The sequence below is a fragment of the Sinohyriopsis cumingii genome, chromosome 7, assembly GCF_028554795.1.
Source record: "Sinohyriopsis cumingii isolate HCF-2022 chromosome 7, ASM2855479v2, whole genome shotgun sequence".
Lineage (NCBI taxonomy): Eukaryota > Metazoa > Mollusca > Bivalvia > Unionida > Unionidae > Sinohyriopsis > Sinohyriopsis cumingii.
Window position 1 is genome coordinate 115,452,623 of NC_142967.1, and position 25,295 is coordinate 115,477,917.

The following is a 25,295-nucleotide window of genomic DNA, read 5'->3' on the forward strand; positions in this document are numbered from 1 at the left end:
GTACAACTAATACCTAACTGTTGATAGATGTCATGGTGTATAGCATACAACTAATACCTAACTGTTGATAGATTGGTATACAGTATGCAACTAATACCTAACTGTTGATAGATGTCATGGTGTACTGTGTACAACTAATACCTTACTGTTGATAGATGACATGGTTTACAGTGTCCAGCTAATACCTTACTGTTGATAGATGTCATGGTGTACAGTGTACAACTGATACCTTGCTGTTGATAGATGCCATGGTGTACAGTGGGCAACTAATACCTAACTGTTGAAAGATGTTATGGTATACAGTGTACAACTGATACCTTGCTGTTGATAGATGTCATGGTGTACAGTGGGCAACTAATACCTAACTGTTGAAAGATGTCATGGTGTACAGTGTACAACTGATACCTTGCTGTTGATAGATGTCATGGTGTGCAGTGTACAACTGATACCTTGCTGTTGATAGATGCCATGGTGTACAGTGGGCAACTAATACCTAACTGTTGAAAGAGGTCATGGTGTACAGTGTACAACTGATAACTTGCTGTTGATAGATGTCATGGTGTACTGTGTACAACTAATACCTAACTGCTGAGAGCTGGCATGGTGTACAGTGTAAACTTGATACCTAACTGCTGAGAGCTGGCAGGGTGAACAGTGTACAAGTGATACCAAACTGTTGATAGATGTAATGGTGTACTGTGTACAATACCTTACTGTTGATAGGTGGCATGGTGTACAGACTACAACTAATACCTTGCTGTTAATAGATGGCATGGTGTACAGTGAACAACTAATACCTAACTGTTGATAGATGTCATGGTGTATAGCATACAACTAATACCTAACTGTTGATAGATGTAATGGTGTACAGTGTACAACTAATACCTGTTGATAGATGTCATGGTATACTGTGTACAACTAATACCTAACTGCTGAGAACTGGCATGGTATACAGTGTACAACTAATACCTAACTGCTGATAGGTGTCATGGTATGCAGCAGACAACTAGTACCTTACTGTTGATAGACATAATGGTGTACAGTGTACAACTGATACCTAACTGTTGATAGATGTCATGGTGTAAAGTGTGCAACTATTACCTAACTGTTGGTAGGCATCATGGTGTACTGTGTGCAAATAAAACCTAACTGTTGATAGATGTCATGGTGTACAGTGTACAACTAATACCTGTTAATAGATGTCATGGTGTACTGTGTACAACTGATACCTAACTGTTGAGAGCTGGCATGGTGTACAGTGTACAACTGATACCTGACTGCTGAGAGCTGGCATGGCATATTGTACAATTGATATCGAACTGTTGATATATGTAATGGTGCACTGTGTACAATACCTTACTGTTGATAGGTGGCATGGTGTACAGTGTACAACTAATACCTTACTGTTGATAGATGTCATGGTGTACAGTGTGCAACTAATACCTAACTGTTGATAGATGACATGGTGTACAGTGTACAACTAATACCTAACAGGAGATAGATGTCATGGCGTACAGTGTGCAACTAATACCTAACTGTTGATAGGTATCATGGTGTACAGTGTACAACTAATACCTAACTGCTGAAAGCCGCCATGGTGTACAGTGTACACTTGATAACTAACTGCTGAGAGCTGGCATGGTGAACAGTGTACAAGTGATACCAAACTGTTGACAGATGTAATGGTGTACAGTGTACAACTAATACCTAACTGTTGATAGATGTTATGGTGTACTGTGTACAACTAATACCTAACTGCTGAGAGCTGCCAAGGTGTACAGTGTACACTTGATAACTAACTGCTGAGAGCTGGCATGGTGAACAGTGTACAAGTGATACCAAACTGTTGATAGATGTAATGGTGTACTGTGTACAACTAATACCTGTGTATAGATGTCATGGTATATAGCGTACAATACCTAACTGTTGATAGATGTAATGGTATACAGTGTACAACTAATACCTAACTGTTGATAGATGTCATGGTGTACTGTGTACAACTAATATCTAACTGCTGAGAACTGGCATGATATACAGTGTACAACTAATACCTAACTGTTCATAGATGGCATGGTGTATAGCGTACAACAAATGCCTAACTGCTGACAGATGTCATGGTGTACAGCGTACAACTAATACCTAACTGTTGATAGATGTCATGGTGTACTGTGTACAACTAATATCTAACTGTTGATAGATGTCATCGTGTACTGTGTACAACTAATACCTAACTGTTCATAGATGGCATGGTGTATAGCGTACAACAAATACCTAACTGTTGATAGATGTCATGGTGTACAGTGTACAACTAATACCTAACTGTTGATAGATGGCATGGTGTACAGTGTACAACTAATAACTAACTGTTGATAGATGTCATGGTGTATAGCGTACAACTAATACCTAACTGTTGATAGATGTAATGGTATACAGTGTACAACTAATACCTAACTGTTGATAGATGTCATGGTGTACTGTGTACAACTAATATCTAACTGCTGAGAACTGGCATATTGTACAGTGTACAACTAATACCTAACTGTTGATAGGTGTCATGGTGTACAGCAGACAACTAACACCATACTGTTGATAGACGTAATGGTGTACAGTGTACAACAGATACCTAACTGTTGATAGATGCCATGGTGTACAGTGTACAACTAATACGTAACTGTTGAGAGCTGCCATGATGTATAGTGACAGCTGTCATGGACTATATTGGCCTGGTGGGTTTAAGAAAGAAGTTTAAAATAACATTCTTAATATTCACATGACAAAGATTAATGTCCAACCCTAAGGTCACAGTATGCTCCCTAATAGAACCGTAAGTGATGTATCAATAATTACCTCAATTAGTTCCTACCTCTAAGGTACCATATGAGATGCATACAGTCTGCTCATCTACCGGTAAGTCATAGATCAGTGCATGTCTAACGTACTTAACCTGTACAGGTTTACCTTTTCAAAATATAAAATGTATACAAATGGGATATGGAAATTTGACATTATTTTTCCGCAAGTTTTATATAACACCTTATTTCCTTATTCCTCAAACTGAAAGACATTTAACATTCTTTACTAAACTTATTGATTCTGAATATTTTTTGTTGAGTGCACACAAGCTACATGATATTTTTCTTCATTTCTTCTTTTCATTTACTGATAGTAATTACCATTTGTATATACAGTGAGGCTAGTATCCATAGTGCAGTAATGCCAGGTGTTCACTCGCATTAAGTTTCTTTGGTGGGAATGTATATGCTACAGCATTTACAGTGATCATTCTTGGGATTGGAACTAATTGCTGACAATTTTATTATTGTGGTTTATTTTTTGGTTTTAGTATTGTAGGGTTATAAAACATTCATAAACTGACATGAATAATGCTTAAACTTAAAGTTCTATTTACTGAAGAAAAACATTATTTTTAGAGTGATAACAATTATTTCATTACAATAATATTTACAGGTGATACAACAGAACATGGACTCCGTGGACTGAAAAAGATTTAGCTATTTATGCGGATTTTTTTGTGGGAGAAATGAAGATTGACCAACATAATGTCATAATTGGGTGTTCTCTGCAAAATAATCAGGAGATATTATGAAAATGGGAGAAAGGCATAGAACTACCCCAAAATTTGAGACTTTTTTTCCCTTGGCATAAGAGTTGAGATGTACGTGCTGCTACATAATGTTTTGTAATAAATAATAATAGCTATCCAATTTGTAATAAATAATAATAGCTATCCAATTTGTAATGAATAATAATAGCTATCCAATTTGTAATAAAAATAACCAATGGTGGTTTTGGGGGGATGTGTACATAATCAGACATACCTTCATCCCAATATGTGCTCATTAAGTCATCATTTGTAACCTTTAATGGCACTTAAATTTTACATATAGAGGGCATGTGTTTCATTTCTAAACAAATGAGTCTAGTTCATTCACATTTTTTGCCTGCAGTTGTGGTTATCCCACCCAGAGCTCTGCACATGCTTAGTAATGATATCAGAGGTGGATTATCTCATTATCCCTATATTTAGCTGGGGGTACCTTTGTCAAGGAATAAGGCAAGAAAATAATTTGGGATTCCTTATGAACTAATTGGCTAATTAAATTTGAAGAAGCATCCAGTGTTACCTAGGTTGGTTCATTTGTTTTTGTTTTGTGTGACTGAACCATAGATGCATCTCATTGCAGGTCACTTGTGGTGAGATCCTCGTATAACACGGTATGCATGGATACTTTACCCCTGGTCATTGCAATTTTTTTCCTCTGCATTAATAGGAGGCTTGCTGTTCTATGCAATATAGTGATCACTTGGATCTTGTCAATGAGTGTCAACACTCTTACTTCAAACTACAGCCATAGGGGTAAGTATTCAATTTTATACAGGTCCAGTTTGTAAGTGTAATTTTATAGTTTAAATGCTTTTCTTCAATTTACTGCCTTTATTTGTCATTCTGCAGGTTTAATACACTAGAAGAAAAGTTGGTATGTTACATTATTTTGCTAAGATCTTTATTTGACATAAAACAATTCAGTAAAATATATTAATGGATTTTTCCTCTGTATTTTGTTTATTCCGTGTTATGACCAGCTAGATTTAGTTATAGCTGTCTGTATATGTGGATGAATAGATGGACATATCAGCTAGAAGAACCAAGATGGTGTCGAGGCTAGTATCCATAGTGCAGAAATGAAAAAATTTCAACCGACAGTGTATATGTTTCATGGTGGAAACTATTGAATATGGATGCATAATTATAGAGAAGGATGAGGAATTGTGATGTAAATTACCAACTCATGGATAAGGACCGGAGTGACCGAGTTGTCTAAAGCGCTCTCCATTATGGATCACTGCCATCTCACCCCTGTCTGCGTGGATTCAAGTCTAGGATTCGGCCAATGTGGGTACGTGAGAAAGCTTGCCAGTAGCTTCTTGTGGGTCGGTGGTTCTTCCTGGGGTTTTCCCGGGTTCTTCCTCCACCATTAACACCAGCCACCATGCATAGCCTATTGTGTGTAAAAAAAATTTTTTGTTTGTTTCATAAACTTTCATACCCTCACTTATTATTGTGTTGCATTATCATGCAATCCTTAGCATCCATTCAGTTTCAATCTTGTTACAATGGTGTCAGAAGTGGGATGCTTCGGATTAAGTGAGTTACCGACAAATTGTGTGTGAATGTATGCGCTGTTAGCATGCTGTAGATTGTGGCATTTTTGATAAGTCAATGTTCATTACGTGTGCGGGTCCCTACATGTTTACATTTGTTTTGCTTATGTTGACCTGACAGCAAAGATAATGTTGATAACTGTTGTTTGACGTACGTTAATACTTATATTCAAATTTATATAGATTAGTTGACCTTATCAACTAACAATCCTTTCATACTTAAGGACTTAGTTGATTTGGGCAAACAATTCAGATATGAGGGAGAAAGTCTGAGAAAATTTATTCATGAAGAATAAGCCCAGGAAAGGGAATGATCGGGGAAAGCAAACGGAATTAGAGAAGGAAAGATTGGCATTAGACAGGGATGATCGGGGAAAGCAAAGGGAAGTAGAGAAGGAAAGATTGGCATTAGACAGGAAACCTGAAGAAAATAAATTAGAAATGGCAAAACAACTCAAAAGGGAAAGAAAGGAAAGATTTGCATTAGACAGGGATGATTGGGGAAAGCAAAGGGAATTAGAGATGGAAAGATTGGCATTAGACAGGGATGATCGGGGAAAGAAAAGGGAATTAGAGATGGAAAGATTGGCATTAGACAGGGATGATTGGGGAAAGCAAACGGAATTAGAGAAGGGAAGATTGGCATTAGACAGGGATGATCGGGGAAAGCAAAGGGAATTAGAGAAGGAAAGATTGGCATTAGTCAGGAAACCTGAAGAAAATAAATTAGAAATGGCAAAACAACTCAAAAGGGAAAGAAAGGAATTAGAGAAGGAAAGATTTGCATTAGACAGGGATGATCGGGGAAAGCAAAGGGAATTAGAGAAGGGAAGATTAGCATTAGACAGGGATGATCAGGGAAAGCAAAGGGAATTAGAGAAGGAAAAATTGGCATTAGACAGGAAACCTGAAGAAAATAAATTAGAAATGGCAAAACAACTCGAAAGGGAAAGAAAGGAATGATTTGCATTAGAAAGGGAAGCCAAAGAAAGAAAATCAGAAATGGCAAAACTCGAAAGGGAAAAAAGGGAATCAGATAAGGAAAGATTTGCATTAGAAAAACAGGCAAGATTAGAGATTATAGAGCTAAAGTGTGAGCGAGATGATTGGTCTGTACATTTCAGTGCTTTATTAAAAAGCAGAGTGCTTGATGTATACTCGCGACTCCCCTGAAGCAATATCTTGAATTATGATTCTCTGAAGGAAGCACTTCTGAAAAGGTATGAGATGACTGAACAGGGTTTTTGTAAAAGTTAAGGTACAGTAAACCTGAGAGTTGGAGAAACCTTTGGTCAGTTTATCATTACAATATCTAATTACTTCCAACAATGGACTGAGTGTGGTAAAGTGCTGGAAAAGACTGATGGTTTAACTGACTTCTTGCTCAGAGATCAGTTAATGAGAATAGTAGAGAGGGAATTAAAACAATTTCTGAAAGATAAAGCATTTACAAATGTTCAATACATGGCTAGGTAGGCAGATTAATTTGCTGAAGCTCATGGGGGTACTCAGAATTATGGTTTCAACGATAAGTCTGGAAATCAGTCTAGGGATCACTGTCTGGAGAGCCCATGAAATCGACTGAGATAAGTAGGTCTGGTAAGAATACAGGTCATCAGGGTATACAGTGGTATGCAGGTAACAAATGGGATGATGTACATGCAAAATGTCCTAAAAGGAAGAGTCCTATAAACAAGGTTAAGCTGTTACAATTGAGAGCCAAAACTGCTCCACTAGGCCTATTCAGGTCAAGTACGGTATCCCATCATTTGGTATGTGTCTTTTTCTGGAATCGCGGGTACCAACAGTGTGAGGTACCATTACCGGTCAAGAGGTTGCAGTTTTACATGACACTGGTTGCACATGTGTGGTTCTCATGCATAGTCTCATGGATGATAGCACATGTGTGGTTCTCAAGCATAGTCTCATGGATGATATCACATGTGTGGTTCTCAAGCATAGTCTCATGGATGATAGCACATGTGTGGTTCTCAAGCATAGTCTCATGGATGATAGCACATGTGTGGTTCTCAAGCATAGTCTCATGGATGATAGCACATGTGTGGTTCTCAAGCATAGTCTCATGGATGATAGAACATGTGTGGTTCTCAAGCATAGTCTCATGGATGATAGCACATGTGTGGTTCTCAAGCATAGCCTCATGGATGATAGCACATGTGTGGTTCTCAAGCATAACCTCATGGATGATAGCACATATGTGGTTCTCAAGCATAGTCTCATGGATGATAGCACATGTGTGGTTCTCAAGCATAGTCTCATGGATGATAGCCAATGCCAGACCCATTACAAGAATTAAGATTGAAACTTCATTCTTAACCAGAGCAGTTGATTACAATCTGGTGATCGGCAATGTTGAGGGATCACATCTTCCAACTATAGAAGATTTTAGAATGTCTTTAGCACAGGCAGTTAAAATGGAAATGTAAGTCTGGCAAGAGAAAAATGTGTTACAGAAATTAGGAGTTCCTGAATCTATCGATGAAATTTTGCATGATGAATTCATACAAGAGCAAAAGTGCGACAAATACATGAAATCGATTGCAAGAAAAATTGTGTCAGACACCATTAAATGTTGTATGGGTGGGGGTAGCTCAAAGTTTGTACGGAAGAGTGGGTTAATCCACAGGGATTTTTACCACACAAGATGGTAGGAAATATTGGCAGTTAGTTGTGCACCAGAAATACAGATCCTGTGTACTGAGGGTTGCGCATGAGTTTAGCATGGTGGGCCATCTCAGTAAGGGGGAGACAACCATCAGAGTGCAGGCTGAATTCTACTGGCCTGGTGTTAACAGTGATGTCAGTTGGTTTTGTCAGTCTTGTGACATATGCCAGAAAACTGTAGCTAATGGAAGGGTTTCACAAGTAGCCCTGGGACATGCCTTTAATAGACAACCCTTTCAAAAGAGTGGCAGTGGATTTTGTTGGGCCAATACACCCTGTGATCGATAGGAAAAACAGGTATATCCTTATGGAAGTGGATCATGCAACCTGGTATCCTGAAGCCATAGTGTTGTCTATGGTTGAAATGGAGTGGGTGGTCAAAGCACTGGTTGATATATTTAGAAGGGATGGGGTGTCAGAAAAAATCCTCATGGATTGTGAAGCCCAATTAACATCCCGAACTCACAAGTGAAATTAGATGGTTGTTGTTGTTGTTGTGGGGTTTAACGCCATTTTTCAGCACATGATAGGCTATACATGGTGGCTAGTATTAATGGTGAAGGAAGAACCCGGAAAGAACCACCGAGCCACGAGAAGCTACTGGTAAGCTTTCTCACATACCCATGTGGCTGAATTCGAGACTCGAAACTACACAGATACAGGTGAGATGACAGTGATCCATAACGGAGAGCACTTTAGACCACTCGGCCACTTGGGGCACCAAATTAATAGGTTGTTGTCCATCAAACAACTGAACATGACACTGTACCATCCCATGTGTAACAATCTGGTGGAAAAATTTAATGGCACCGTGTATGTTATGAAGAATGTGCACAGAGTGTCAACAAGAGCGGGATCATTACTTGAATGCTGTTTTGTTCATGTATCATAAGTTTCCGCAAGAAAGTTTGGCATTCTCACCCTCTGAATTGCTATATGGGAGAATGATTCAAGGCCCTTTGCAAATCCTGCATTAACTTTGGACAGGTGATGTTACCAACGTTGAAGTAAAATCTACTTACCAGTACGTGCTTGACTTGTGCAAAAAGCTTGAAAAAACTTGTCAAATAGCACATGAAGAGCTTACATGATTGAGTTGTAAGTATTCCAAGTACTACTATCATAAGGTGAGTTACTGCAAATTTGTTATATGTCTAGAGATGCAAAGACATGTTGGAAATGGGAATATTAAACATAGTTTGTTCAGAAGTTGTTGAAGATGACACGGTGGGAGAACTCGAGATAGAAACTCCACCGGAATACCATTTGAGTAGCAAAATAGAAGGGATAGACCAGGTAAATGTGAGCACAGAGCTGTCCAGAGGCCAGCATCAACAGATGAGCGAGCTCATGGGAAAGTACTAAGATGTTTTCACCGACAGACCAGGATGTATAACTTAAATAGAAGCAGTTAGAAACTCACCTAAACCAATAAACAAATCTCAGGTTCATTCACTTTTTGGGTTTAGTGGAGTTTTATAGAAAATTCATTCCAAATTTTGCTGCAATTTCTAGCCCTTTGTCTGACTTGACAAGGAAGGGGCAACCTAAAAAAATATTATGGGGTCCATTGCAGGAAAGAGATTTTAATACACTAAAGGAGAAGCCTTATTCCATGACAAAATTAACTGCTGATATGCTATATTTAGCTGGGAATAACCAGATTGCTGACGTGCTATATTTAGCTGGGAATAACCAGATTGCTGACGTGCTATATTTAGCAGGGGATAAATTAATTGCTGACATGCTATATTCAGCTGGAGATAAACTTAATTGTTGACATGCTAAATTTAGCTGGGGATACCTTGACTGCTGACATGCTATATTTAGTTGGGTATAATAGCTGGGGATACCTTGACTGCTGACATGTTATATTTAGCTGGGGATACCTTGACTGCTGACATGCTATATTTAGCTGGGGATACCTTGACTGCTGACATGCTATATTTAGCTGAGGATAACTTGATTGATGACATGCTATATTTAGCTGGGGATAACTTAATTGCTGATGTGCTATATTTAGTTAGGGGATAACTTGATTGTGGACATGCTATATTTAGTTGGGGGAAAATTTGATTGTGGACATGCTATATTTAGTTGTGGGATAACTTGATTGCTGACATGCTATATTTAGTTGGGGATAACTTGATTGCTGACATACTATATTTAGTTGTGGGATAACTTGATTGCTGACATGCTATATTTAGTTGGGGATAACTTGATTGCTGACATGCTATATTTAGTTGGGGGATAACTTGATTGTGGACATGCTATATTTAGCTGGGAATAACTTAATTTGTGATAAGGCTCAACTCTGAATGTGTTGATGTGCCTGTAGTGGTATCTGATATGGAGATGTGTCAACAGAATTTTTGATGAATCACAATAATATAATCCAAGATGTCCTTTTCTGAATTTCCTATAATTCCAGGTTAATGTCTCTGTCCAAGAATATTAGTGAGCAATTTGTAACTGCCATGCATAATAATTTGTATAAATAAATCCACCCAAATCAAATACTGAAAACAAGAATTGTTCTGCTTCAGGGTGTCAGAGTAAGAATAAATAATCCCAATCTCAAGATGATTAATATAGCCCTCTACTTGACCTTGTGCGCAATTACCATTATCTAAAACATTGTCACTAAATGGAATTTTCCATTTTAGAAAAATTCTCAGGTCAAAATCAAGACTTTTATATTTTTAACTCAAATTCAAATAAACATATTTACATTATTTAATCTAAATAGTTAATCCACAATAATATAGAAAATGTTAGCTATGTATTCTGTTATTTACAAAATAAAGAAATTAATTTTGGGCAAGGTCAAGACCATAATGCAATTACACATAACATATAATCATTGAGAGAAAAAAACTAACAAAAAATAGAAATTAAATATACATAACACTATATTTAGCTGAGGATAACGTAACTGATGACGTACTATATCTAGGTTGATTGCTGACATGCTATATTTAGCTGACGATAACGTAACTGATGATGTGCTATGTCTAGGTTGATTGCTGACATGCTATATTTAGCTGAGGATAATGTAACTGATGACGTGCTATATCTAGGTTGATTGCTGACATGCTATATTTAGCTGAGGATAACGTAACTGATGACGTGCTATATCTAGGTTGATTGCTGACATGCTATATCTAGGTTGATTGCTGACATGCTATATTTAGCTGGATGATGTATCCACTGGGAAATATGGGCAGCTTTCTTCTTGAGTCTGGCTTATAGCCCTATTATAGACTGCATATTTCATCTTATCCATTGATGTTGTAGTAGTCATTGGTAATGTTACAATGATTGGGAACCATTCTATGCAGTCAGTCAGTTATTTTAATACTTAAAATCACGCACAATGTAAACAAATAGCTGTCAACCACAGAAATTGATCACTCTTGAATTAATGTGCAAGCAGGCATCTGGACAGCACACTTGTGTGTTTGAGCAATGTTTTAAATAAGGGTACATCAAAGTAATGCACAACAGTGTTTGAACAATGTCTTAAAAAAGCATACATCAAAATAATGCACAAGAGTGTTTGAACAATGTCTTAAATAAGCATACATCAAAGTAATGCACAACAGTGTTTGAACAATGTATTAAATAAGCATACATCAAAGTAATGCACAACAGTGTTTGAACAATGTCTTAAATAAGCATACATCAAAATAATGCACAACAGTGTTTGAACAATGTCTTAAAAAAGCATACATCAAAGTAATGCACAACAGTGTTTGAACAATGTCTTAAAAAAGCATACATCAAAATAATGCACAACAGTGTTTGAACAATGTCTTAAAAAAGCATACATCAAAATAATGCACAACAGTGTTTGGAATATGTTTGAGACAAGCAGGCATCAGGACAGCACACTAGTCTGGACTATGTCATAGGGATGCAGATGTCAAGATAGCACACTAGAGTGTTTAGACCATTTCTTCTGTAAGCAGGCAACAGAATAGCACACTTAAGAGTGTGTGGACCTTATCTAAGGCAAGGAAGCATCAGAATAGAACACTAGTGTGGACCAAGTCTAGGTAAGCATACATCAAGATAGCACTCTTAAGTGTTTGAATCATATTTTATGTAAGCAGGCATCAGGTTACCATACTAGAGTGTGGACCAAGTCTTAGGTAAGCATACATCAAGATAACACACTCGAGTTTGAATCACACCCTATATAAGCAGGCATCAGGTTACCACACTAGAGTGTGTACCAAGTCTTAGGTAAGCATACATCAAGATAACACACTTGAGTTTAAATCATATCTTATGTAAGCAGGCATCATGTTACCATACTAGAGTGTGGACCAAGTCTTAGGTAAGCATACATCAAGATAACACACTCGAGTTTGAATCACACCCTATATAAGCAGGCATCATGTTACCATACTAGAGTGTGGACCAAGTCTTAGGTAAGCATACATCAAGATAACACACTCGAGTTTGAATCACACCCTATATAAGCAGGCATCAGGTTACCACACTAGAGTGTGTACCAAGTCTTAGGTAAGCATACATCAAGATAACACACTAGAGTTTGAATTACACCTTATATAAGCAGGCATCAGTTTACCACACTAGAGTGTGGACCAAGTCTTAGCTATGCATGCATCAAGAATATTTGGACATTGTCTCAAGTAAGAAGGCATCAAGATAACATGCTAGAGTGTTGTAAGTAACGGTGGTCATATTTGATACTGGAATGTCAGATCTGTGTGAATGTGAAAGCTACCATTCATGTCAGGATGTTGTCTGCTATGTCTGGACAAATTATGTTTCATGTATAGATTTGGTCAAGTAACTATATATAAAGAGAACAGGTTGGTAACTAATTTATTTACTTACTTGAAGCCGTCATAGAATAAACAGCTACAGTTCCACCATGTTCACATTTCCATGTAAAGGTGTCTGCGGTAGAACTGAAGCTTGATATTGTAACAATGATGGAGGAAGAAGTCGCACTAAAGTTATATCGGACTCCATCACTTGATGGTGAACATGTACCACCTTTGAAACATGTAGTAATGGTAGCTCTGTTATCATTGTTTTTCCATGTTGCTGGCAATGTAAATGGCGATATAATGCAGGTTAAATTTACTATATCACCATTTCGTGGATGTGTGACAGCAGGTATGCTTACTTGTGCACCTGAAATGAAAGGTCTGATAAATTATGGCGTAGATGCATTTTAATGTACTGGTACTGGATACATGATACCTGAAATGAAAGGCCTGATAAATTATGAAGTCTATGCATTTTAATGTACTGGTTGGATACAAAATATGTGAAACAAAAGCTTTGATAAATTATGACAGCGATGCAGTTTAATGTACTGGTACTGGATACCTGATACTTGAAATTAAAGGTCTGATAAATTATGATGTCAATGCTTTTTAATGTACTGGTACTGGATACATGATACGTGAAATGAAAGATTTGATAAATTATGACGGCGATGCATTTTAATGTACTGGTACTGGATACATGATACATGAAATGAAAGATTTGATAAATTATGACGTATATGCATTTTAATGTGTTGGTACTGGATACATGATACATGAAATGAAAGATTTGATAAATTATGACGTAGATGCATTTTAATGTACTGGTACTGGATACATGATAGATGAAATGAAAGGTCTGATAAATTATGACATAGATGCATTTTAATGTACTGGTACTGGATACATGATACGTAAAATGAAAGGTCTGATAAATTATGAAGTAGATGCAGTTTAATGTACTGGAACTGGATACATGCGCATGACAACTGAATTTATAAGCAACATCAGCCACAAGGCCATAGAGTGTGTGATACTTAATCTTAGACATCAAGGCCATAGAGTGTGTGATGTGTCTTAGATATTAAGGACATAGAGTGTGTAATGCAGTGTCTTAGATATCTTGACCATAGAGTGTGTGATGCAGTATGTTAGATAACAAAACCATAGAGTGTGTGATGCAGTGTCTTAGTTATCAAGGTCACAGAGTGTATGATACAATGTCTTAGATATCAAGGCCATAGAGTGTGTGATGTAGTGTCTTAAATATCAAGGACATAGAGTGTGTGATGCAGTCTTAGATATCAAGGCCATAGAGTGTGTAATGCAGTGTCTTAGATATCAAGACCATAGAGTCTGTGATGCAGTGTCTTAGATATTAAGACAATATAGTTTGTGATGCAGTGTCTTAGACATCAAGGTTATAGAGTGTGGGATGCAGTCTTAGATATCAAGACCATAGAGTGTGTGATGCAATATCTTACATAACAATACCACAGAGTGTGGGATGCAGTGTCTTAGATATCAAGGTCACATAGCGTGTGATACAGTGTCTCAGATATCAAGGCTAGAGAGTGTATGATGCAGTGTCTCAGATATCAAGGCCACAGAGTATGGAATACAGTCTTATATATCAAGGCATAGAGTGTGGGATGCAGTGTCTTAGATATTAAAGCCATACAGTCAGGGGCGGATTAAGGCTCACTGGTGCCCTAAGCACTGACAAATCTTGGTGACCCCTCCTTTCCACTTACATCTGGGAAGATAACCCTTTGGTGCACCATGATCAAGAAACAGAACATACTGATCAATTTGCACTAGTTTTATCAATTTTTTTTTTACAAATCTTCATTCATTTTTTTTTCTTTTCACCCTTTTTCTCAACTTTGTGGTGCCCCCTTTGGTCCTGGTGCCCTAAGCACGTGCTTAGTCTGTTTAATGGTTAATACACCCCTGCATATAGAGTGTGATGCAGTGTCTTAGATATCAAAGTCATATAGTTTGTGATTCAGTGTCTTAGATATCAAGGCCATAGAGTGTGGGATGCAGTTTTAGATATCAAGACCAAAGAGTGTGTGATGCATTGTCTTAGATATCAATACCACAGAGTGTGGGATGCAGTCTTAAATATCAAGGCCATATAATGTGGGATGCTGTCTTAAATATCCATAGAATGTGGGATGCTGTCTTAAATATCAAGGCCATAGAGTGTGGGATGCAGTGTCTTAAATATCAAGGCCATAGAGTGTGAGATGCAATCTTAAATATCAAGGCCATATAGTGTGGGATGCAGTCTGAAATATCAAGGCCATATAGTGTGGGATGCAGTCTTAAATATCAAGGCCATATAGTGTGGGATGCAGTGTCTTAAATATCAAGGCCATAGAGTGTGAGATGCAGTCTTAAATATCAAGGCCATAGAGTGTGGGATGCAGTCTTAAATATCAAGGCCATATAGTGTGGGATGCAGTGTCTTAGATATCAAGACCATAGAGTGTGTGATGCAATGTCTTAGATATCAATACCATAGAGTGTGAGATGCAGTGTCTTTAATATCAATACCATAGAGTGTGAGATGCAGTGTCTTTGATATCAAGACCACAGAGTGTGTGATGCAGTGTCTTAGATATCAAGACCATAGAGTGTGTAATGCAATTTCTTAGATATCAATACCATAGAGTGTGAGATGCAGTGTCTTTGATATCAATACCATAGAGTATGAGATGCATTGTCTTTGATATCAAGACCACAGAGTGTGTGATGCAGTTTCTTAGATATCCAAAAGATGTGTATTTTCCTCTGAATGAAATATTAGGTCTGCAGTAGTTAGAAATGTAGTATTGGAATACAATCCTCTGTGTGTGTCAGTGTTCAATAATTTTATAAAATCTGCTTTTGAAAATGTTGCATAAAGCTACAAATTCTGTATCATAAACAGCACATAGCTGCCTATATGCAGATACACTGTGTACACATATTTTGACAAGAAAAATAAATAATGATTTCAAACCAATTATTCTAATTATATGCTACTACTGCAATCAACCTTGATCTGAGAAAAATCATTCCATGATTTCATGATCAGTGTTTACTTTGAATATACACAACCCCCTTCTACAAACGTCCCGTCTTGTAGCAATGCAATAAGGGGAATGCCATCATCATTCTATACTTGCATATGACAAAACATGGTCTTGTTACATGCCTGATTAACAAAGATGTTTTTAATTTTCCTGAATACAATATATACAAAGGGTAATGAACTCTCTGTAAATGAGTAAAGTTTACAGAGTGTACTGGAGTGTACTGACCATGTATTTCATATTCCTTTCAGCTCTAGTACTGAGTGTACTGGAGTGTACTGACCATGGATCACTTTTGTCTCTGTACCAGTCTCCAGGTTAAACATATTAGACATATGTGAAAAATGCACATCATTGTTAGTCAACCTGTTCAATGAAACCAGGTTGCCTCTACAGCAAGGAAACTATACAAATCACCAATTGCAATGGATGTACAGCCAACAAACTAGATAAATCACCACTTGCAACAGAGGTACAGACCACAAACTATATGAATCACCACTTGAAACAGATGTACAGCCAAAACTCTAGATGAATCACCACTTGCAACAGAGGTACAGACCACAAACTATATGAATCACCACTTGCAACAGAGGTACAGACCAGAAACCATATGAATCACCAGTTGCAACAGAGGTACAGACCAGAATCTAGATGAATCACCACTTGCAACAGAGGTACAGACCACAAACTATATGAATCACCACTTGAAATAGATGTACAGCCAAAAATCTAGATGAATCACCACTTGCAACAGATGTATGACCAAACAAACTAGATGAATCACCACTTGCAACAGAGGTACAGACCACAAACTATATGAATCACCACTTGAAACAGATGTACAGCCAAAAATCTAGATGAATCACCACTTGCAACAGAGGTACAGACCAGAAACTATATGAAACACCACTTGCAACAGATGTACAGCATGAAGTACACACATGTTTTGTATCTTTAATCTATACTGTACTTAAATTTTGTCCACAATTGTAAGTTGTAAACAGAATACTTACACAGCATTTGAGTTCATGGACAATCATGTTTGCAATTAGATTAGATTTTTCCATTGGATTGCTTCACAATTTTTAATGTTATAGGTCGTGAAAATGTGAATAAATAGGGATAAGCAAATAAATGTATTCCACTCTTACATCAGTCTGTAGGAATTCATTGGTGATCAGAGTTTGCATTTGTGTTTTTGATATCAGATATAATCCAAGAGGAATTATTTAAATATTCAGTATAATTGCTAAACTGCTAATAGACTTTTGGATTAATACACAACTTTGTATTTTTGTGAACTCATTCAAACTTCAAGTACATTCTGGATTGCATAATTGTGTCATATCAGAACCTTCATGACTATAGGAATACATTTGGAACATTCTATATTTTTGGACTTGTGACATTTTGGATTATTTGGAATTTAATTTACAATATTGTACCTGCTGAATTTTCACTTTGTACTGCAGGCAAATAAAATGCATGTTATTTTACTTAAAATGTTGGCTTCACTTTCTTTCGGTTACATATTTAAAAACCTAGAGTCATAACACATGCCAGCCTGAGCTTAAAAAAATACAAAGTTTTGCCATGTAAATATTTGCTTTCAGATAGCATCTGAATTATTTATCAATGTTTATCAATTTAGATCCATCCTATGTATTTGTTCACCCAACCCCCAGTCAAGCTACCCTGAAATGTTGTGAAATACATTAAATAGAAATAAAATTACATTTACGAGTTCTTCTGCAAGTTTTGGGGGGTCTTGGGTAAGTTTTTTGGGGGGTCTTGGATAAGTTTTGGTGGGCACTGAGATGAATGCAGGTGTTACTTTTCAGCTACATTGTCAAACTCAGTACAACCATATGATGTTCTTATCATGGTTCTCTAAAAAAAAAAAAAACATTTTGAAATCTGTATTGTGTTGTCTTGGCCATTAGTCTTTCTTTATAGATAGTTTGAAATCTCTATTGTGTTGTCTTGGCCATTAGTCTTTCTTTATAAAAAACTTTAAAAGCAGCACTCAAAATCAAATTGCCAATGTATTTTTCAAAAAACACAGCTAAATCATAATAAATTCAGTTTGTTAACATTACATGCACAGCTGCACACAAGGAATTTGGTGCATGTGCAATATGGAGGCAATAAATGAAATAATTGCAAGCCATTGTGTTAACACCATTAATTATCATGGAAGGCTTTAAAAGAATCTCTGCATTTAAAGATTTAAAAAGAGCACTGCACCTAGGACCCCAAGGGCATGGACATTGTTTCCTCCATCATTTAAATTTGCGGGACAGTGTTTCCTCCATCATTTAAATTTGGGGGACACTGTTTCCTCAACCATTTAAATTTGGGTGACACTGTTTCCTCCACCATTCAAATTTTGAGGAAACTGTTTCCTCCACCATTCACATTTGGGGAAAACAGCAATATTAAAGTGACAAGGGAAAATGTACTTGTAATGCAGGAAAAAGAAAGAAAGAAATAATATTATTTGCTTTGATAGTTTCGCCACTGTACTTTTTGTCATCTGCACTTGGCAATACTTTCCTTTGATAATTAGTAATAAACTTCATGTCATTTTTACAAGTCAGTCCCAAAAATATTAATATGTTGGAATATCTCCTTAACCTGAAATTACCTGCACTGTGCAATAATCCATCCCAGATCCTGTTCTCATTTAACTTTAGTACTGACTCATTACTACCAGCATTTATCATAATCCCAAGTTAGTCCCTTTTAGTCTGTTCTGTCTTGAAATAAAATGATATTTTTGATGACATATGTGTGATTTCAACCTAAATATTACATTACAATATACACTTTACATTGCAATATTGCCAACTAACACAAACCTTGAATTCCTCTAATGCCAGTTTGAGATTGATTCCCATCACAACTTTTATCATTTTATTCACATGTGACATTGCTAGCACAACCTAGATATGGATTGAAGTTCACTAAAGAAAAGGCATATTGTAAAAAAATTCCTGAAGAAAGAGCATGTCTGGAGGTGCACAGGGGTCTTGTTTTGGAGACAAATGTTGAAGATTTACAAGAAACCTGTGACTTCACACTTCATGTACAACAATGGTTATAATAGTTATAAATTATGCATATAAGCTGCATTTATACAATGGTTAACATTCTTTCAAGAACCACCTGTATTGGAAAATTTGGACAGCCACTGATGAAATTTGCTGGATGAATGGTGCAAAACCAATCATTTAAAAAATATATTACACTTTAAAAATAAATGGAGAAAAAGTAAGTGTAAATCAGACTTGTTACAACATCCATACATTTAATATTTTAAGAGGAACTAGAATTAAAGAACAAAATATATGTTCAGTAATTAAGGGTATTTTTTCCCTCTAAAGTACACTTGATTTTTGAAAACTCTTTCCTCCTGTTATAAGAGACCACCTGTCTTTAGCAACCAATTTTTGTTGGCAGAACAGGTGGCCTCTCCAAAAACATTTTACTGTATATATTACTCACCAACTTTTTCCCTGAGGAAAACTATACAAATGGACAGTTTGATAATAAAATGCATCATTCAAGACTGGATCATCTGAAAATAGATATTCAAATTCATTACAAGAAATTCTTGTAACCATGTTTCAGGTATATGTTAAATGGTCACATCACTGTTACATGACCATACACTGCCTAAAATCCATCACTGTTACTTGACCATACACTATATAAAATCCATCATTGTTACTTGACCATACACTATATAAAATCTATCATTGTTACTTGACCATACACTGCCTAAAATCGATCTTTCTTATATAACCATACACTGCCTAAATCCATCATTATGGCATGACTATACACTCAGTCACTGCCTATAATCCATCACTGTCACATGACCATACACTGCCTAAATCCATCACTGTCACATGACTATACACTGCCTAACATCTATCATTGTTACTTGACCATACACTGCATAACATCTCTCATTGTTACTTGACCATACACTGCATAACATCTATCATTGTTACTTGACCATGCACTGCATAAAATCAATCACTGTCACATGACCATACACTGCCTAAATCCATCAATGTCACATGACCATACACTGCTTAAAATCTATCATTGTTACATGACCATACACTATACATAATCCATTATTGTTACTTAAAATGACAGTGCAGTCAGTACACTTCTACATCAGTGAATGGTCAGCTGGTTCTAGAATGATGTCACACATAACAGTAAACAAAGCCTTAGTAAAAAGAGACAATACAGTCAATACAGTCAGTACAGTCATCATTAATTGGACTGGTTAATTCTGTAAACGAGACAATACAGTCAGTAACTCCTCATTAATTGGACTGGTTGATTCTGTAAAAGAGACAATACAGTCAGTAACTCCTCATTAATTGGACTGGTTGATTCTGTCAAGGAGACAATACAGTCAGTAACTCATCATTAATTGGATTGGTTGATTATGTAAATGAGACAATACAGTCAGTAACTCTTCATTAATTGGATTGGTTGATTATGTAAATGAGACAATACAGTCAGTAACTCTTCATTAATTGGATTGGTTGATTATGTAAAGGAGACAGTACAGTCAGTAACTCATTAATTGGATTGTTTGATTCTGTATAGGAGACAGTACAGTCAGTTACTCAGTAACTGGAAAGGTTGATCCTGTAAAAGAGACAATACAGTCAGTAACTCCTCATTAATTGGATTGGTTGACTCTGTAAAGGAGACAGTACAGTCAATAACTCCTCATTAATTGGACTGGTTGATTCTGTAAAAGAGACAATACAGTGAGTAACTCCTCATTAATTGGATTGGTTGATTCTGTAAAGGAGACAGTACAGTCAGTAACTCCTCATTAATTGGATTGGTTGATTCTGTAAAGGAGACAATACAGTCAGTAACTCCTCATTAATTGGATTGGTTGATTCTGTAAAAGAGACAGTACAGTCAGTAACTCCTCATTAATTGGATTGGTTGATTCTGTAAAGTAGACATTACAGTCAGTAACTCCTCATTAATTGGACTGGTTGATTCTGTAAAGGAGACAATACAGTCAGCAACTCCTCATTAATTGGATTGGTTGATTCTGTAAAGTAGACATTACAGTCAGTAACTCCTCATTAATTGGACTGGTTGATTCTGTAAAGGAGACAATACAGTCAGCAACTCCTCATTAATTGGATTGGTTGATTCTGTAAAGTAGACAATACAGTCAGTAACTCCTCATTAATTGGACTGGTTGATTCTGTAAAGTAGACAATACAGTCAGTAACTCCTCATTAACTGGATTGGTTGATTCTAAATCAGGTTGAGTAAATTGTCCTTTTAAATATGGATTTTTAAATTGTACATAATGTTCTCCAAAAATGAAAAATATGATTTTCCCATCAATTGTCCTTCTTTATATTGATATATTCACAGATTACAAGACTTTAACTTCAAGCTATAATTAAGTTTTCTATTGGTCAATGCAACTTATGGTGCTACTACACTTCCTAACAAAGAGTGTCATATATGTCCCATACCACCATATGTACACCCTTCAGACAGCCTAACTTTAGGGGGATCATATTCATGCCATACTATATGTACATCCTACAGACAATCTGACTATATAAGAAACATATATGTCCCATACCATATGTACTCCCTACAAACAGCCAGACAGTATGGAGATCATATATGTCCCATGCCATATGTACACCTTTCAGACAGCCTAACTTTATGGGGATCATATTCATGCCATACCATATGTACAACCTTCAGACAGCCTAACTTTATGGGGATATGTCCCATGCCATATATATATATATATATATATATATATATATATATATATATATATATATATACACAGGCAGTCATACTGTGTAAGGATATGTCCCATGCCATATTTACACTAGACAGACAGCACTGACTGTATGGGGATATGTTCAATACAATATGTACACCCTACAGACAGTCTGACTGTAGGGGGGATATGTCTAATGCTACATTTACACTATACAGACAATATGGGGATATGTCCCATGCCACATTTACACTATACAGGCAGTATGGGGATATTTCCCATGCAATTTACACTATACAGACAGCATTGACTGTATGGCGAATATGTTCCATACCATATGTACTCCCTACAAACAGCCCGACTATATGGAGATCATATATGTCCCATGCCATATGTACACCCTACAGACAGCCTGACTGTATGGGTATTTGTCCCATACCATACGTACACTGTACAGACAGCTTGACTGTATGGGGATCATGTATGTCCCATACCATATGTAAAACCTACAGACAGCCTGACTGTATTGGGATGATATATGTTCAATACCATATGTACACTGTATAGATAGACTGACTGTATGGGGATCATACCGGTATATGTCCCATGCCATATGTACACCCTACAGAAGCTTGACTGTATGGGGATCATGCGTGTACCATGCCATATGTACACTGTACAGATAGCCTGACTGTATGGGACTTGATTTAGCCTGACTATATCATTATAATTTTTTGTCCACTTGAAATTTCCTACTTCCTACCTAACGCAGACCACTAGTTATCTCTGAGTACTATGGTACATATGTGACACCCTGTCATAAAACAGCTGAGTACTATGGTACATATGTAACACCCTGTCATAAAACAGCTGCTTTAATAGCAAGGCAGATATTTATAGAAACTGACCTTGATATGACTGGAGATTTGACATCTTACCTTGTATAATTAATTAATTACCCACATATGAGTAAATATTTAATTGCTCTGTAAGCCTCAGCTTGAAACTTAGTAATAATCAAAATTTAACAAATTCAAAATTATCTTCATTTCATTTTTGTAAAATAATTACATAAAAATAATGTAAATTATATTTTCTGAATTGCTGCATGACTATAAACTTTGCTAAAATCAAAATATCACATTCTTTTAAGGAACAATTTAATTGTTATTTTTCATACTTATCCTTTGACTTGCACTAAAATAAACAAAAAGCCATGCATATCTATGAATTCACATAATGAATAACTTTTATGAGCTTTTTTCTTTGCTGAAATTTGTTTACCACCCATAACTGTTGACAAAGTATGCAGTATTCAATGGATATTGTGATAAAATATGCAATATATCAATGGATATTGTGCAAAATAAGAATAAAACATCTTTTATATAAAAATGCATCAATGATTTTTAACCATGCTCAAAACCATGAATATAAGCAGTGTGAAAAGAATCTAGAGGAAGACCTTAAGATAATTATTCCTACAAATTTGACCCTGATGTCAGCCATATTTGATGCTGATGTATTTCCCCCATTCACTACAACTCACTTGCATACGCTCTCTAAAGTTTACAAAAAACATCACAGGGCTGCTATTAAGCATTATAGCCAAGTTGAATATGGTTGTTCAATCAATAGTTTTACAATCACAAAGTTTGAAGAAGCAAGCAACATACCAAGTCAAAAATGAAATTTAACTCCATCACTGATTGATCAGGATCAACTGAATGCAAACTTATGATTCCTCATTTAGACATGCATGCAATGGATGCAGACCTATAGTTCCTCATTTAGGCATGCATGCAATGAATGTAGACCTATAATTCCTCACTTAGACATGCATGCAATGAATGTAGACCTATAGTTCCTCATTATGGTTCCTCATTTAGACAGGCATGTAATGCATTCAGACCTATAGTTCCAAAATTAGACACGCATGCTATGAATGCAGACACATTGTTCCCCACTTACACATGCATGCAATGTATTCAGACCTATAGTTCCTTAGACAGGCATGAAATGAATGCAGACCTTTAGTTCCTCTTTAGAAATACATAAAATCAATCAGCACCTGACACAACATCATTTAATTGCACTGAGGTACAAGCCTAGGGTTTGCTTATATATTTTCATGCATTGATACAATGTTTAAATTTGGACTAAAAGATCACATCCAATAAACACTCACCAGTTTTTAATTAAAGTTTGACGCTGAATATGCCTTCTTTACCCATCAAGCTATGCCTAAAAGATTATGAAGATGATGCCATATTGACCAATTAAGCTATGTCTACAAGACATTAAAGAGATGCCATATTCACCAGTCAAGCTATGTCTAAAAGATCATGAAGGGGATGCTTGTTGACCCATCAAGCTGTGTCTAAAAGAAAAGATAATGAAGAGGATGTCTTGCTGACCATCAAGCTTATGCCGAAAAGATCATGAAGGGGATGCAATGTTGACCATCAAGCTGTGTCGAAAAGATTATGAAACTCCATAATATATATGGATTCGCACAGTTAATAATAATGAACAGATACATTTGATTAGGCCTAATATGTATGGAACTGTACATTTAATACTTACGGACAGATACATTTGTCTAGGCCTAATATATATGGATTCGTACAGTTAATAATGATGGACAGAATTACATTTGATTAGGCCTAATATATATGGATTTGTACAGTTAATACTTATGGACAGATACATTTGACTAGGCTTACTATGTATGGACTTGTACAGTTAATACTTATGGACAGATACATTTGACTAGGCCTAATATGTATGGACTCGTACAGTTAAATATGGACTCGTACATTTAAGTATGGACTGCTATATTAAATGCAGTATTATGCAAATATAAGAACAGTCTATGTATGATCATCTCATACAGTCGTTTTATTTTTTAACTTACATTTTGCTGCCTATAAATATAGTAGTTCAGAGTGCAGTATATTTATTTTGCTATGTTGCAATTCTATGTGCAATATTTTTCGAACCAAAAACACGGAAAACATCACGATTTTATGTGAGATAAGTAAGTTTGATACTGTAAAACCTCTAACCTGATATTTTGTTTAGGAAGTCCTATCACTGATATTATCAGGGTCGAGCTCTAGCAATGTAGGATTAGTTTTACACCAGTAACTTAGAGCGCACGTTTGTCATCAAAACTAACTACACAACTTGTCCTACCTAATGCATCTACATGTATAAGCCCAACTTACTCAATAGGCGTAGTTGCTAGTTACTTAGTACTAATATTAGTACCCTTACTCGTACCTCAACCACAACAAATCAAGTTGAGGCTACGACATCGTAGCTACTAGTTACTGTACTTGGTTGGAGAAGCCGGTTTATAAAACACGAAAACAGGTTTTTAGAAAATGAAATAAAGTTACCCGCGAGTTTTGGACAGAGAAGAATATGCTGAGTCAATTTCAATCCATCCAAGAAAACATGAAATCTTCTTCGTTCTTTTGCATAATATAGCAACTCATGATCAGACATCCTTTGCTTTGGTAACTGAGATTCTACTTTGGATACATGATTGTGTAGATTCGGAAAGCGTATTAAGACCTTGCTAAGGATTGGTAGGAATCTTACATCAGCGACCATTGGTTGAAATGCTTCAACGAGGGAAAATCCCATTGTGATATAAATAGCTCCGCCGTAAGAACCCAATACAAAATTTTCATGCACCGAACGAAGACTAAAACAAAA

The 25,295-nt window shown here is 36.3% G+C and overlaps 1 protein-coding gene across 3 annotated transcripts in view; it reads right to left on the reverse strand.

The window, feature by feature from the left end:
- The window catches only part of LOC149795970 (uncharacterized), a 30,190-nt gene that overhangs the window by 3,934 nt on the left and 961 nt on the right, over window positions 1–25,295 (reverse strand). The window contains exons 2-4 of one of the 3 annotated variants that reach the window (XM_089965891.1): window positions 23,758–23,949; window positions 19,271–19,343; window positions 12,739–13,041 (exon numbers count right to left, since the gene is read on the reverse strand). In XM_089965891.1, coding sequence (XP_089822017.1) covers window positions 12,739–13,041; window positions 19,271–19,328 — 361 coding nt within the window. In that variant the 5' untranslated portion in view covers window positions 19,329–19,343; window positions 23,758–23,949. Of the gene's footprint in view, window positions 1–12,738; window positions 13,042–19,270; window positions 19,344–23,757; window positions 23,950–24,973; window positions 25,122–25,295 lie in introns of those variants that run through there. The other 2 variants (XM_089965890.1, XM_089965889.1) reach the window with 2 other exon arrangements.